This window comes from Xenopus laevis, chromosome 1S, assembly GCF_017654675.1.
Source record: "Xenopus laevis strain J_2021 chromosome 1S, Xenopus_laevis_v10.1, whole genome shotgun sequence".
In the NCBI taxonomy this organism is placed as follows: domain Eukaryota; kingdom Metazoa; phylum Chordata; class Amphibia; order Anura; family Pipidae; genus Xenopus; species Xenopus laevis.
Genome location: NC_054372.1, coordinates 77,790,818 through 77,805,874, shown reverse-complemented (window position 1 = coordinate 77,805,874; position 15,057 = coordinate 77,790,818). Strand labels below are relative to the sequence as shown.

General features: G+C 42.3%; 1 protein-coding gene across 1 annotated transcript; it reads left to right on the top strand.

Moving 5' to 3' along the window:
- The first annotated feature begins 4,920 nt into the window (after positions 1 to 4,920).
- Positions 4,921 to 13,628, top strand: LOC121399340. Its single transcript, XM_041579778.1, has 2 exons — positions 4,921 to 8,778; positions 8,812 to 13,628. The coding sequence occupies exons 1-2, from the start codon at positions 8,155 to 8,157 to the stop codon at positions 9,328 to 9,330; spliced, it is 1,143 nt and encodes a 380-aa protein (XP_041435712.1). The 5' UTR covers positions 4,921 to 8,154; the 3' UTR covers positions 9,331 to 13,628.
- The last annotated feature ends 1,429 nt before the right edge of the window (positions 13,629 to 15,057 follow it).

Sequence of the window (15,057 nt, the reverse complement as noted above, 5' to 3'; positions counted from 1 at the left end):
TGACGGGATTTTTTTGTCCCATCCGATCGAGATCTGGCCGACTTTCGGAAGCCCGTCGGGGGGCCCCATACATGGGCCAATAAGCTGCCGACACGGTCTGTCGGCAGCTTTTATCGGCCCGTGTATGGCCACCTTTACACCTCATCAAAATGCTCCTCAAGCTTTTGTAACAGAGTTTGGGTAGCACTTACCAGGCACGGCAGCAAATCCATGTTAACAATCCCTGTTACCTGTTTCATACAAATATTTGAAACCATTTCTTGAGACAAGTATTGTGTCGGGTGGGGGGGATAAAAAAAAATGGGTCGGGGAGCAGGGACAGGGTCGGACTGGGGGGACCGGGGCCCACCGGGACTGCTGGTCCAGGGCCCCCGCCCCCCTACTGCGCGCATGCGCGAGCGCACTTCTCGGCGCGCAAGCGCCGATGCGCATGCGCAAGCGGTGATGCGATGCGCATCGCCGAAAACTTTTTAAGATTTTTTTATACTATTAGAGGGGGTCTGGCCCGGCGGGGGCCCACGAGGGTCGGGGCCCACCGGGTTTTTTCCCGGTGTCCCGCCGGGCCAGTCCGACACTGAGCAGGGAGATGTTTTGGAGGCATTGTATAATACCAAGGGTATTATCGAATCGCTCTCTCTCTCTGGCAGGACATCGGGTGCATTTTATAAAGCAATGTTTATCAGTTATTCTATTGCCTCTGTATATCACATATTCAATCTATAATAACAGGAATTATTTTTTTTGCGCTATCAGAAATATAAATACTATTATTTTTAATATGAATAAATCAACCGTTAGAATCTTTCATGCAAACACTGTGCAACATTTAACAATATGAAGTTTAAGAATTATAAAAAAAATAGTTCAGAACTTGAACCCATGACCTTGTCCGTCATAGGTCATTCACCTAACCAGAATGCTATGAAGCCTTTTGGCATTGGGAATTGCTGAAAACTTTTCTTTAAGGCAAATAGTAAGATAAAATAAAAAATCATTGCTATATTTAGGCTGATGCCAGGGGTTCTATAAAACCTTACATTGATGTATGCATTTTTTTAACATTATTATTTATTTGTTTTTATGGGGGGAAAGTACTCAACCAAGTATTTTAATGCAATACTTTGCAGATTACTAAAGCCCAGAATTATGATCACAATGCCCATTTATTTATGTCCATTTATTTGTCAGTGTCCCACCCAAAAAAAAAATCATGATTGTGAATTATAAGGTGGAAAAGAAAATACAGGATTTGAACCCATGACTTTCAAAGTTCATTCACTTAACCACAAGGCTATGAAGCCTCTTACCTGTTAGACTTGCTGAAAACATTTATTTAAGGGTAATATACATAGTTATAATAAGTAAAAAAAAAAAAAAAATCACTGCTGTGTTCAGGACATTGCCAGGGGTTCTATACAAACTTAAATAGATGTATGCATTTTTTTTTTATAATTATTTATTTGTTTTTATTGGGGGGAAAGTACTCAACCAAGTATTTTAATGCAGTACTTTGCAGATTACCAAAGCCTAGAACAATGATCACAATGCCCATTCATTTATTAGTTATTTAGATTCTAGCTTTTCTTAACGTAGGGACATCGCGGTTCCCTGCACTCAACGCGATGAGAGAATTTAGCTTTATCTGTTATAGCGCGCCAGATGGACAATCCATTCTGGCTCGATCTATACCCTGATAGTGTACATTGAGGGTGCCACTATGTCTTATCAATCCTTGTGTGTTTTAATAGGATTCAGTTAAGGTTCTGTTACATTGAAAATTTTACTTTTGAACATAAATTAGAGGGAACAAAAAAAAAAAAAAAACATACTTTGGGGATTGAACACTAAACCCACTGGGTAAAGGGACTTAATCCACTAAGCCACCACAAATACTGTGTACAGATGTGGATTGCATTACCTAGCACTTGACATCTAGTGGCCATATACTGGTATTACATGCTGGTAAAAGCGATACAAATGCGATGTGGAAATGCAGCACAACGCACTTGCTGCTGCGTATCTAAGGTTACAGCGCGCCAGATGTACCATCCATTCTGGCTCCATCTGTATCCACTAAACTGAAAATCCACAAGGCTGGCAGATGTAGGAGATTGCACTATCCTGAAATAACTGCAAATGCCTCAGATAGAAGAAGACTGATACTCTAAGACATTATATCCTGAAGCAATAGAATAGGTAGAATAACAAGGATATAACCGTGAGGAGGCATGTTGCAATACTGCTAGTCACTTAAGAGGGCACTGGCTTATAAGGAAAAAGAAAAATCAATACTCATTGAATGCTTCCATCCTCTGTTGTCTAATCCGTTACCTATGTGTAATGGAAGAATAGCCAGTCCTATATCCTATGCATCTTATACCAATCATGTTTTGTAACCTGGCACATCTAATCACCCGAAGACATTGCATGGGTCAAGTGGATCTTATTGTCATTTCAGCCATATACAGCAATACAGTACATAGTGGAAACTAATAAAGTTTCTCCAGAAACCATGGTGCTACATATTAGACTGTATGAGGGTATTTTTTTTTTTGAGGTGGACACTAGACAATCCTGTTGGGCAAGGCAGACTTACATTTGTATGTCAAACTGCATAACAACTAATTGAACCTAGAACTATACATCCATAGTACCTGAACCAAGGTCATCTCTACTGTCTAACAGATACTCTGCTTGTGAAGGACTCCTGTAACCTGAAAAGTGTGGTCTGATAATAAACCTTAAGCATGCAACCAGCCCTATTTAAGACAAACACTCAAAGAACTCCCAGAGTGGCCTGATGTCTGTATGGATACTGTCTCTGTAGGCATCCTACCTTACCAATGACATCAGTATGACAGCAGATGAAATGACCCCTATGTAAAACATTATATCATGACCCTAAACTTATCAGAAGTATGTGCCAATTGACAACCTTGGGTAGAAGCCACCACCTCTAGCTTGTAGGCAGAACTGAGAACCCACCCAACTATTGGTACAATCAAATATAGGGATATATCAGCCTAGAAAGGAAGTTGTCTTCTTTCTCTCTGTCACAGGTAAAAAATTGTAAAATCATGTATTGTGTGTGAACACATATATACATACACACACACACACACACACCCATGTATCCCTACATACAGGTACGTACAATACATACACATATGTATATATATGCCTATAGACACCCATGTATAGATGGCCTATATGTAAATACACGTATATGCCGCCTTGGTAGGACTGTGGCGCTTACTCGTGTTACAGCTAACCAATTGGGTAAGTATTAATACTAAAGTTCTCAGCTTTCTTTGATAAGCAAATATAAAGGATAATGGTCTTTTATGATCAACCTACAGGGTGTGGAGCCCTAGTGCAAACATGTGTGCTTTATCATAGATTATTATATATGCCTTAGTCAGGGCCCTGATAACTTGCTTTCTGGCAGAATATAATGGTCAGGCCCAGACTGGTAATCCATGGGCTCCAGCAATGCTAGAGGCTGATGGGGGCTGTCTGGGTCTCTGTGTACCAGAAATGCCAGGGCCCATCTGAATCCCAGCCCAGTCCAAATAATGGCCAATCTCAGAGCCCCAGTAATGGATAGTAAGTTATACTGCACATTAGACTGGAACAAGAAGCAATATCTTGGCCCCCATCCCTCTGTACATACAGTGAATTACAACACCAGGCTGCTGAATCTGGACAAACTTATACTTAAGGGACCAAACACTGCATTGCTTGACCTATGTGATTTAGAACTCCTGCTGTGTGTATCAGACAATATGCAAACTTTCCCATCACAGGGAGAAATATTGCCATGTGCTTAATTTACTCTAGGGCAAATGCCATGCAACGCCTTATCACAGGTGCATTATATTACATATTAAGATATTCTGATGTAAGTGTATTAGACACCAATCAATCCAACATACAGTCACAGGGGCGTTAGTTGTATAAGAAGACACTCAAATCACAGGGGCATTTTTCATTGTATTAAGACATTTGAATGTAAATGTACAACATGAAGTGCACAGTATAGATTAGCTGCTGCTTAGATGAAATATAATAAGAGTTTGGCAATCTACCTCCACTATGGCTGTTGGTTTCAGATGAGCAACAGCTAAACCATATATATATATATATATATATATATATATATATATATATAGACACATACAAGAGTCCTCTGCACTCAACCCATTATCAATATATTTAAGACAGAGATATTTTGTGCATACTGCTACTGAAAAATGCTTTACCCTTTAAACAAAACAGGGATTGTTTGTCAATATATTGCAATATATTTAAGCTGGCCAACTATGTCAAAGTCATCCCATATCTGACCAGTCCTATGCTCAATTATCATCTGATTCATTAAGAATTCTATTGCTTCATTATACATTTTACAAAAGGGACTAGTTTTACCTGCAACTTACTTGCTGCTTTCAAAGTAAAACTCCCAAACTTGGCTGCCCTTTTATTAGACACCAGTGGGATCACCTGACTATAGTTGGGAAGGGTGGGAGCTACAACATGGAACTGGTCACTGCTCCTGTATAACTATAACAAACAAGGGAAAGTTGTGCTCACCACTAATTTTTAAAACCATTAGGCAGGGGTTCAATGAGGCTGTGACCACAAAATACATATAGACACATACAAGAGTCCTCTGCACTCAACCAATTATCAATATATTTAAGACAGAGACATTTTTGTGCATACTGCTACTGAAAAATGCCTTACCCTTTAAACAAAACAGGGATTGTTTGTCCATATATTGCAATATATTTAAGCTGGCCAACTACGTCAAAGTCATCCCATATTTTGTGGTCACAGCCTCATTGCACGCCCGCCTAATGGTTTTAAAAATTAGTGGTGAGCACAACTTTCCCTTGTTTGTTCAACACATCATTAAATAACCCCTTCCACCAATCAGGATGGATGCTTCATTAAGACATCACAGCTGAGTGTATCATTCTAAAAATCTAAAACAGTGATTAAGATGTTCTCATGTCTATGATATGCCCCTTATTGATTAGCATATATCGAATCACCCCTTGTGCGGCCTTTAGTGACTAAAAATAATTCAATCTAGAATGAACTAGTGTCAGAATTAAAACCCACTGTGTATGTAAAATCACATTCATATTTAAATAGTGTTATCTGTTAAAAAAAATTGCACATAAATGCAACAACAAAAAGACCATCTAAATTATCTAGAACATATTATTGTCACTTGCATACACTATTAGTTACTGCAATTATATGCCTAAACGCATTATGGAAAGGAATCTGCCAGCACGAACATTAACCTAATATGCTAAATCTATATAATCATTTCCAATATAATGTCCATCAACATCAAGTTTAACTAGGGGATATGTCTTATATATAGCTAGCCAAAGAGTACATTTCAGTCAGCGCTCTAGGGGCCACTGTATCAAGGGTCCGCATCCACTTAGCTTCACACTGCAATAATAATTTAGATCTATCTCCACCTCTCCGTGGGGGAGGAATATAATCAATCAAAACAGCACGCAAAGAAGGCAAGGGATGTTTACAGGCCAAGAAATGTGTAGCCAAAGGGGTATCAGCCTTGCCCCTGGCCAAGGCTGCGCGTATAACGGAGCGGTGGTTGTTCAGATGCATACGGAATGTCATTACACATTTCCCAACATAGTAGAGACCACAAGGACAGACTATACAGTATATAACAAAATCAGAGATGCAGGTCAACCTATAGGGAATTTTGTAACGTCTTCCACTATGTGGATGAGAGAAAGATTCACCAGTTAGTAAACATCCGCATGTCTTACACCCCACACATCTGTAGCAGCCAGTTTTCTTAGATCTGAGCCATGTCAGCCTTATCAGTGTGTAGATCTGTCACCATTAAAAGGTCCCTAAGGGATCTGCCCCTGCGATATGCACATAGGGGTGCCTGCATATGGGTGAAAGGCAAACTTGCATCCCTCTGGAGTATCGGCCAATGTTTCTTAACTACAGAGTTAATTCCTGGGCTTGCAGGCGTATAGTCAGAAACAAACACCATACTCTCAGCCACTTGTGTCTTCTTTTTACCAATTGTCTCCTTTTGTATTGAAAAATTTGAAGCCCTCTCCATCTTAGCGTCAAGAAACTCAAGTTGATAACCCCTCTCAAGGAGGCTATCCCGCATCTCTACTGCTTGCTGTTTTGCTGTAACCAAGTCAGTATTGATCCTAAACACTCTCAGAAACTGTGTGTATGGTATAGTTTTAAGAATGGAGGGAGAATGGTAGCTCTGTGCATACAGGATCGTATTACGATCAGTATCCTTACAAAATAAGCTAGTACCCACCCCGTCTGTGGTGCGAAATATCCGCACATCCAGAAAATCCACATTATCCCTATTATAAGTAAGGGTAAATTTAACCGGAGTGGATAACGCATTGAGCTCAGCGGCAAACGTTTGGATACCAACATGGCCCTCTTGCCAAATAATGAAGATATCATCGATATCTACAGTATAATAAAAGTTGATCAGTATATTTACAATAGATGTGTGTTTTTTCAAAATGATCCATATACAAATTGGCATACGAGGGGGCCACGTTGGATCCCATTGCCGTGCCAGTCTTCTGCAAATAATAAATCTACTCAAAACGAAAATAATTACAAGTCAGCAACATCTCCAGTAGCATACACACAAAATCAATAGGTGGATTTCCCTTATGATTTCCGCATAGCGCTTCCCTACATGCAGCTATCCCATCATCCGTCGGGATGATCGTATATAAGCTGCATACATCCAGCGTGGCAAATATAGCATCATCTGGTAAAGGACCTATCTGACCCAGTATCCCCAATAGTGATGTGGTATCCGCAATATATGATGACATCTTAGTGCATAAAGGTTGTAAATAGCTATCCAGAAATTTAGCCACATTCGAAAATAGGGAGCCTCTCGCTGAGATTATAGGCTGACTAGGTGGCATCATGAGATGTTTATGCACCTTAGGGAGCGTGTATATTATAGGCCGTCTTGGATGTTCAATCGTAAGAAACTGGAGACACTTTTCACTGATACATCCCATAGTATATGCCATTGCCAAAAGGGTGTCAAGTCGTTTCTTATACCGTTCAGTTGGATCAGTGGAGAGTTTCTCATAGACCACATCAACAGATAATTGTTGTAAAAGTTCCTGTCTATAGTATGATTGTGCTGTCCCTAATGCCAGTTATTATATTCGTACGTGTTTGGTATATTCCTCACCTCCCCTGCTGTTTAATGTTTGTTAGTTCAACCCACTAGCTGGGGCCCTCACCTGCTGTTCCTTAGTTTCAGTTGCTTTCAGTCAGTTGGATAGAGCTGCAAAACTACCAGTTCTTACCTATAGAACCCGTTGATCTTTTGGTCTTTCTGAATATCCCTGGATTAAAGAACCACCTGATTATCAAGCAGTGTTTTATTGAGTAAACTCTCTGCCATCAATATATCTCAGCAAATTTACGCCGTCCAAACGAGCGAGGGTCTCAGGAAGGGTATCTTCTGCATAAATCGTGTTGGTGACAGAATAGTAAGAACTGAGTATCATCCAGCAAGATCCATAATCCAATCTCTGCAGTCGGATTATAATCTCTGGAGACATTTGTGAGCCCATCCACAATCTACTCCGAGGTAACTCAAACAGCCCTCAAGCCACGTGCCTGCTACACTACAAACTGTAAGTACAGCAGAACCTTCCAGAGAACTGTATCGTGTAGTGAAGAATCAGCATTTTCAGGATTGTGCAGCGTGAATCTGCTATCAAGTTTATTATCCCAGCAGCCTTGTGTCTATGCATTGCGGGCAATTAGCCGATCTGCTAGCAAGTTGTATTTCTGTGATATCTGGGTGCATGGTGAAGATCAGTACTGTCTGCTACCTGGTGTATCCCGGGATTTTACAAGTGTGTGTTGAACTGTACCGACATTAAGAGCAGCACATGTCTAAGATCCAGCATCACACATCTGAGACATGTGTGGACTAGTCTCAGAGATCTCTCCTGCGTAGAGTGTGTTTCCCAATATCTGACTCTGCAATCAGCTTAACTGTTTAGCTACCAGCTCTATAGCCTGAATTGGAATGCTGAAGAGCATCTTGCTAATTCACTGAGTGATTTGTCAGAAATGGATCCCTCACCAGAAACAGAGGAATCTATACCCGTTACTGCTGAAGCAGCTGACATACTAGAATCGGAACTGACCGCTAAACGCAGAATCAAACCATCTGTTAAACGCATAGAAACGTATGAGGCACGAAAGGATGAAATTAATGATGGTCTGTCTAACCTATGGAATAAAACAGATCACTGCATAACCGTCGCTGAGGAGACAGGCAATACTAGACTGCAACTCACTGATGCACTAATAAGACTAAAGACTGCTTATTCTAACTATAAGAGACTTGCAGAGAAATATTCTTCTTTCTTGTCCAATGCCCGTATGAAAGAAGCAATACAAGAGCTGAATGCCTTTACTATCATGGACCAGCAGAGACTAATTACTTTCCTGCAAACAACAACCAGGCTGGAGACCAGAATCGCACAGTTACAGGATAATGCATCCAAGGCCTCCACTTCCTCTAGAAGGTCTAAAGGACCATCTAGATCACTGCATTCCGTTTCACAGAAATCATCCCTAAGCAGCCAGATAATAAGGGCCAGAGCAGAAGCGGAGGCAGCCAAGGTCCAAGCTCAATGCATCAAAAGGGAAGCGGCGCTCAAGGCACATATAGCAAACACTCAAGCAGAGGCCGTCCGAAAACAAGCTGAGACTGAAGCAGAGGCCGCTCGCAAGCAGGCGGAAGCAGAAGCACAGCTGGAAGTCCTCCAGAAGGAAAGAGAGGCAGCAGCAGCCATCGCAAAACTAAATGTTCTAGAACAAGCCTTTGAAGAGGAAGAGCTGGAAGTGGATCGTCCTTGTCTGACAACCCCAGCAGACCCAGTCATGAGAACTTTACGGTTTGTCTTAGATCAAGAAGTCAGAGGAACGACCTTTCCTAAAATCGTAGACCCTGCATACATTTCTCCAGGGCATCGAATCGAAGATCTTGTGTTTTGTTCCAGAGAAGCTCAAACAACTGAATTAGCCAACCCGCACACCCACCAAACTAAAGGGTCCAGTGAACCAGCTTATGCTACAGGACACACCCTTAGAGATGAGGGGGAAACAAAACCTACCTCTGGATCCTATACAAGGCAGCCTTCATCTTCTCCAAACACAAAATCTTTGTCCGGACTAAACCCATCTGCAGCACCTTTCCCCCCTCCATACCAACCGTGTGTGCTTGCCACAACTTCTTAGGTTGAAGTACCAGAAGTAAGAGCTCATATAAAAACGGAAAGGACTGATATGTCTGAATTCGCCAAATACATGATTCGACGTGAGCTCCTCATCACTGGACTCACAGAATTCGACGATCGTCCAGAGCACTATAGAAGTTGGAGAGCCACGTTCAGAGCAGCAATAAAGAACCTGGACATCGAACCTATGGGAGAACTTGATTTGTTAATCAAATGGCTTGGGCCTAAATCAAAAGAACAAGCTCGGTTGCTCAAGTCTGTTAACATTGAGGCACCAGCCAGAGGACTTATTCAAGTGTGGGAAAGACTAGAGCGAGATTATGGCAGTCCCGAAGTCATTGAACGTACTTTGCTCAATAGAGTCTACAACTTTCCAAGCTTTTCCAACAAAGATAACCGCAAACTCCAAGAGCTAAGTGACTTTCTCCTTGAATTGGAAACAGCAAAGTCAGACCCACATCTTCCAGGGCTCTGCTGCCTGGACACTGCTTATGGATTGTATCCAATCACAGAAAAACTGCCTCATTATCTTAAAGATAAATGGAATATGGTAGGCCAGAGTACAAGTTACTTCATCGGGTTCTCTTTCCTCCCTTTTCCTTTTTCTGTGAGTTCATCAGGAAAATGGCTATAGCCAAAAATGACCCAAGTTTCCTACCTCCAGACCAAACCCAATTTATTACAGAACCTGCTACGTGGGATATGGCAGGACCGCGCAAGGATCTCAGGAAAACCGTCTCTGTCAGGAAGACTGGGTTTTCCTCCAGTAAGCCAATAGCCACTCCAGAACCAAGGAAGGGAAAACCTACTGATCTTGATCCTAATCTATCCTGCCCTATCCACAACAAACCACATCCACTAAGAAAGTGTCGTGTGTTCAGAGAAAAGCCCTTTGAGGAGCGAAAGACATTCTTGAAAGATCATAACATTTGCTATAGGTGTTGTGCGTCCAGCGAGCATTTTGCCAAGGACTGTAAAGCCGCTATTACGTGTTCTGAATGTAACAGTGACAAACACGTGACAGCCAACCATTCAAGGCCCAAAAGGCAGGCTCCTTCCAATGGTGACTTCCACAACTCCTCACGGAATTACGGCGGGGAGAATGCTGAGGAACAGACTAATCCTGTGGCCACCAAGTGTACTGAAGTTTGTGGCAAGGAATTGTGCGGAAGATCTTGTGCTAAGATATGTCTGGTCAAGGTCGCTCCCGTTGGGCATCCAGAAAAGGCCGTAAAAATGTACGCTATCTTAGATGACCAGAGCAACAGGTCACTAGCAAGTCCCAAGTTCTTCAAGTGCTTCAACATCCAAAGCGAAGCTCATCCCTACACCCTATGCACATGCGCTGGCCAAATGAGTGTATCAGGGAGGAACGACCTTTCCTAAAATCGTAGACCCTGCATACATTTCTCCAGGGCATCGAATCGAAGATCTTGTGTTTTGTTCCAGAGAAGCTCAAACAACTGAATTAGCCAACCCGCACACCCACCAAACTAAAGGGTCCAGTGAACCAGCTTATGCTACAGGACACACCCTTAGAGATGAGGGGGAAACAAAACCTACCTCTGGATCCTATACAAGGCAGCCTTCATCTTCTCCAAACACAAAATCTTTGTCCGGACTAAACCCATCTGCAGCACCTTTCCCCCCTCCATACCAACCGTGTGTGCTTGCCACAACTTCTTAGGTTGAAGTACCAGAAGTAAGAGCTCATATAAAAACGGAAAGGACTGATATGTCTGAATTCGCCAAATACATGATTCGACGTGAGCTCCTCATCACTGGACTCACAGAATTCGACGATCGTCCAGAGCACTATAGAAGTTGGAGAGCCACGTTCAGAGCAGCAATAAAGAACCTGGACATCGAACCTATGGGAGAACTTGATTTGTTAATCAAATGGCTTGGGCCTAAATCAAAAGAACAAGCTCGGTTGCTCAAGTCTGTTAACATTGAGGCACCAGCCAGAGGACTTATTCAAGTGTGGGAAAGACTAGAGCGAGATTATGGCAGTCCCGAAGTCATTGAACGTACTTTGCTCAATAGAGTCTACAACTTTCCAAGCTTTTCCAACAAAGATAACCGCAAACTCCAAGAGCTAAGTGACTTTCTCCTTGAATTGGAAACAGCAAAGTCAGACCCACATCTTCCAGGGCTCTGCTGCCTGGACACTGCTTATGGATTGTATCCAATCACAGAAAAACTGCCTCATTATCTTAAAGATAAATGGAATATGGTAGGCCAGAGTACAAGTTACTTCATCGGGTTCTCTTTCCTCCCTTTTCCTTTTTCTGTGAGTTCATCAGGAAAATGGCTATAGCCAAAAATGACCCAAGTTTCCTACCTCCAGACCAAACCCAATTTATTACAGAACCTGCTACGTGGGATATGGCAGGACCGCGCAAGGATCTCAGGAAAACCGTCTCTGTCAGGAAGACTGGGTTTTCCTCCAGTAAGCCAATAGCCACTCCAGAACCAAGGAAGGGAAAACCTACTGATCTTGATCCTAATCTATCCTGCCCTATCCACAACAAACCACATCCACTAAGAAAGTGTCGTGTGTTCAGAGAAAAGCCCTTTGAGGAGCGAAAGACATTCTTGAAAGATCATAACATTTGCTATAGGTGTTGTGCGTCCAGCGAGCATTTTGCCAAGGACTGTAAAGCCGCTATTACGTGTTCTGAATGTAACAGTGACAAACACGTGACAGCCAACCATTCAAGGCCCAAAAGGCAGGCTCCTTCCAATGGTGACTTCCACAACTCCTCACGGAATTACGGCGGGGAGAATGCTGAGGAACAGACTAATCCTGTGGCCACCAAGTGTACTGAAGTTTGTGGCAAGGAATTGTGCGGAAGATCTTGTGCTAAGATATGTCTGGTCAAGGTCGCTCCCGTTGGGCATCCAGAAAAGGCCGTAAAAATGTACGCTATCTTAGATGACCAGAGCAACAGGTCACTAGCAAGTCCCAAGTTCTTCAAGTGCTTCAACATCCAAAGCGAAGCTCATCCCTACACCCTATGCACATGCGCTGGCCAAATGAGTGTATCAGGGAGAACAGCTTGTGGATTTCAGATAGCACCTATTGACAATGATGACTACAAACCTCTCCCCACGCTTATTGAATGTGCTCAACTGCCAGACAACAGGGAAGAGATCCCCACTCCAAATGCTGCACAGCATCAACCGCATCTTAAGGGCATAGCGGACAAGATACCTGCCCTAGATGAGAGTGCTGAAATTCTAATTCTTTTGGGAAGAGATATACCAAGCGTTCACAAGGTGCAAGAACAAACCAGTGGACCAAGTGATGCCCCTTATGCCCAGAAGCTTGAGTTGGGCTGGGTTCTAATTGGTGAAGTTTGCTTAGACAGGGTTAGAAAACCCTATAAAGTGAATACCTGCAAAACAAACCTGATGGAGAACAGAGGTGAGCTCTTTGGGAAATCATGCTCATGTCATTATCAGATAAAACCTAAACCCAACACGAACCTACAGATCATATGTGGATCAGAAGAGGACATTTGTTACAAGTCCTTATCTCCTAACTTCAGTGGCGACGTGTACAACTTCTTGCAAATCGTTTCTGGGGAAGGTGGAGGAAAGAATATGTATGCCTATTGCAAGGACGTCGCAAATGGCAAGAACAGAAACCCAATTTACAAGAAGGTGATCTAGTCTTGTTAAAAGAGACTAACCGTATTGGGTGGCCTATGGCTGTGATCACCAAAGCTGTTCCGAGCGAAGATGGAAAGGTTCGAAAAGTAGAAGTAAAGACTGCCAGAGATGGAGTTATGAAGACCTTCTTCAGGCCAATAACAGAGACTGTCTTACTTCTGCCCCTAGAACATCTCCGATGACTTCAATGACAGAAACCAAGCTGATATGGACACTTAGAAAGACTTTTGAAAAGATTAAGTTCAATGTTTATTTTGTGTCTCTTCTCATTTTGTCTTTCAGGTCCCAAGGATAAGCCATCTTTAATATGGACATTATTTTGTTGTCGCATAATATGCAATTATAATTATATAGTGGTATCTACAGATACCAGACGGGGAGTGTGCTGTCCCTAATGCCAGTTATTATATTCGTACGTGTTTGGTATATTCCTCACCTCCCCTGCTGTTTAATGTTTGTTAGTTCAACCCACTAGCTGGGGCCCTCACCTGCTGTTCCTTAGTTTCAGTTGCTTTCAGTCAGTTGGATAGAGCTGCAAAACTACCAGTTCTTACCTATAGAACCCGTTGATCTTTTGGTCTTTCTGAATATCCCTGGATTAAAGAACCACCTGATTATCAAGCAGTGTTTTATTGAGTAAACTCTCTGCCATCAATATATCTCAGCAAATTTACGCCGTCCAAACGAGCGAGGGTCTCAGGAAGGGTATCTTCTGCATAAATCGTGTTGGTGACAGAATAATGATTGATCCAGTAAAACTATTGAACCACCTTTATCTGGTGGTCGTATGATTAAGTCTCTATCATTCTGTAAGGACTTAATACCCTCTCTCTCAATTTGTGTCAAATTGGAATGGTATTTAATTGGTTGCCGTAGTAATTCAGAACATTCATTTTGTACAATACCACAATATGTTTTAACAGATATAGCCGTATTAGGCGGATCAAATGTGCTCACAGGTCGGAATGTCTCACCAGCTGTGGTCTCACTATTTTTAAAAGTATCTTTCAATTTCAATTTGCGTTGGAATCTATAAAGATCCACTTCAAGGTTGAACGCATCATCTTTATTTACTGGAATAAAGGAGAGACCACGCGATAGTAAAGACAACTCGCCCTGTGTAAGCACATGTCTACTTAGATTGAAATTTACGGTGTCGCTTTCCTTGGCGGTCTGCCTCTGCGGGCCCCCACCGCCTGCCTGATGTGCTTCCTTCGCCTTTTGCGCCTCCTAAAAAAAGATGCTGTACTTGCCCCCCAGATAAAGCAGGGTCCTGAGTAGCACATGGTATGGCCGTCTGTGAAATATCACAGTCAGAGTAGGGAGAGTCCCCAGAACTGTCAACAGTGGATAGATCTTTGGTTCTCCTAAATTTGTGTCTATCCCTTCCTGTTGAGGCCGATTTTCCAATTAGCCAACCATACACCCTACGATCCTTATAGTCCTGGTCGAACCTTAATAACCTTGGCTTGTTTAAAAGCAATCAAATCTTGCCTATACTGTTGCACAGAGTTATCTAATTTCTGTAACCAATTAGTTGATTGGTCAGTCTTTAAAACTGACAGTGATTGGCTCTCCAGTTCATTGATTTCTGCCCGCACCTTTTTCAATTCTTTTCCAGACTCCTCAATCACAAGCAGCATAAGATCCAGGGAGCATTTATTAAGTATGCCACACCAGCGGCTACAAAACTCGGCATTTGAGCGCCCCACTGTTGGGGTATTCCGCACTCTAAAGCCCCTCGGGATCTTACGCTGTCTGTAATAATCTGACAAATACGAACCATGAAGTAAAAAATCAATTTCCCTTTTTCTGAGAGTGTTTAATTGGTTAAATATATCTCTTGGCAACTTAACAGCATGTAGCACAGCAGCAGAGTCAGTGAAGAGAATGCGGGTCGCGTCCTCCTGGGTAAATGCAAACTCCCGTGTGACATCCACCTTGAAATTTGTAGTGATGTCCTCCATCGATCCTGATATGAATAATTAATTAAAGAAAAGGAAAGAATATTAAAGAGAACGTCAGATGATAATTTATAGTGCCAGAACTC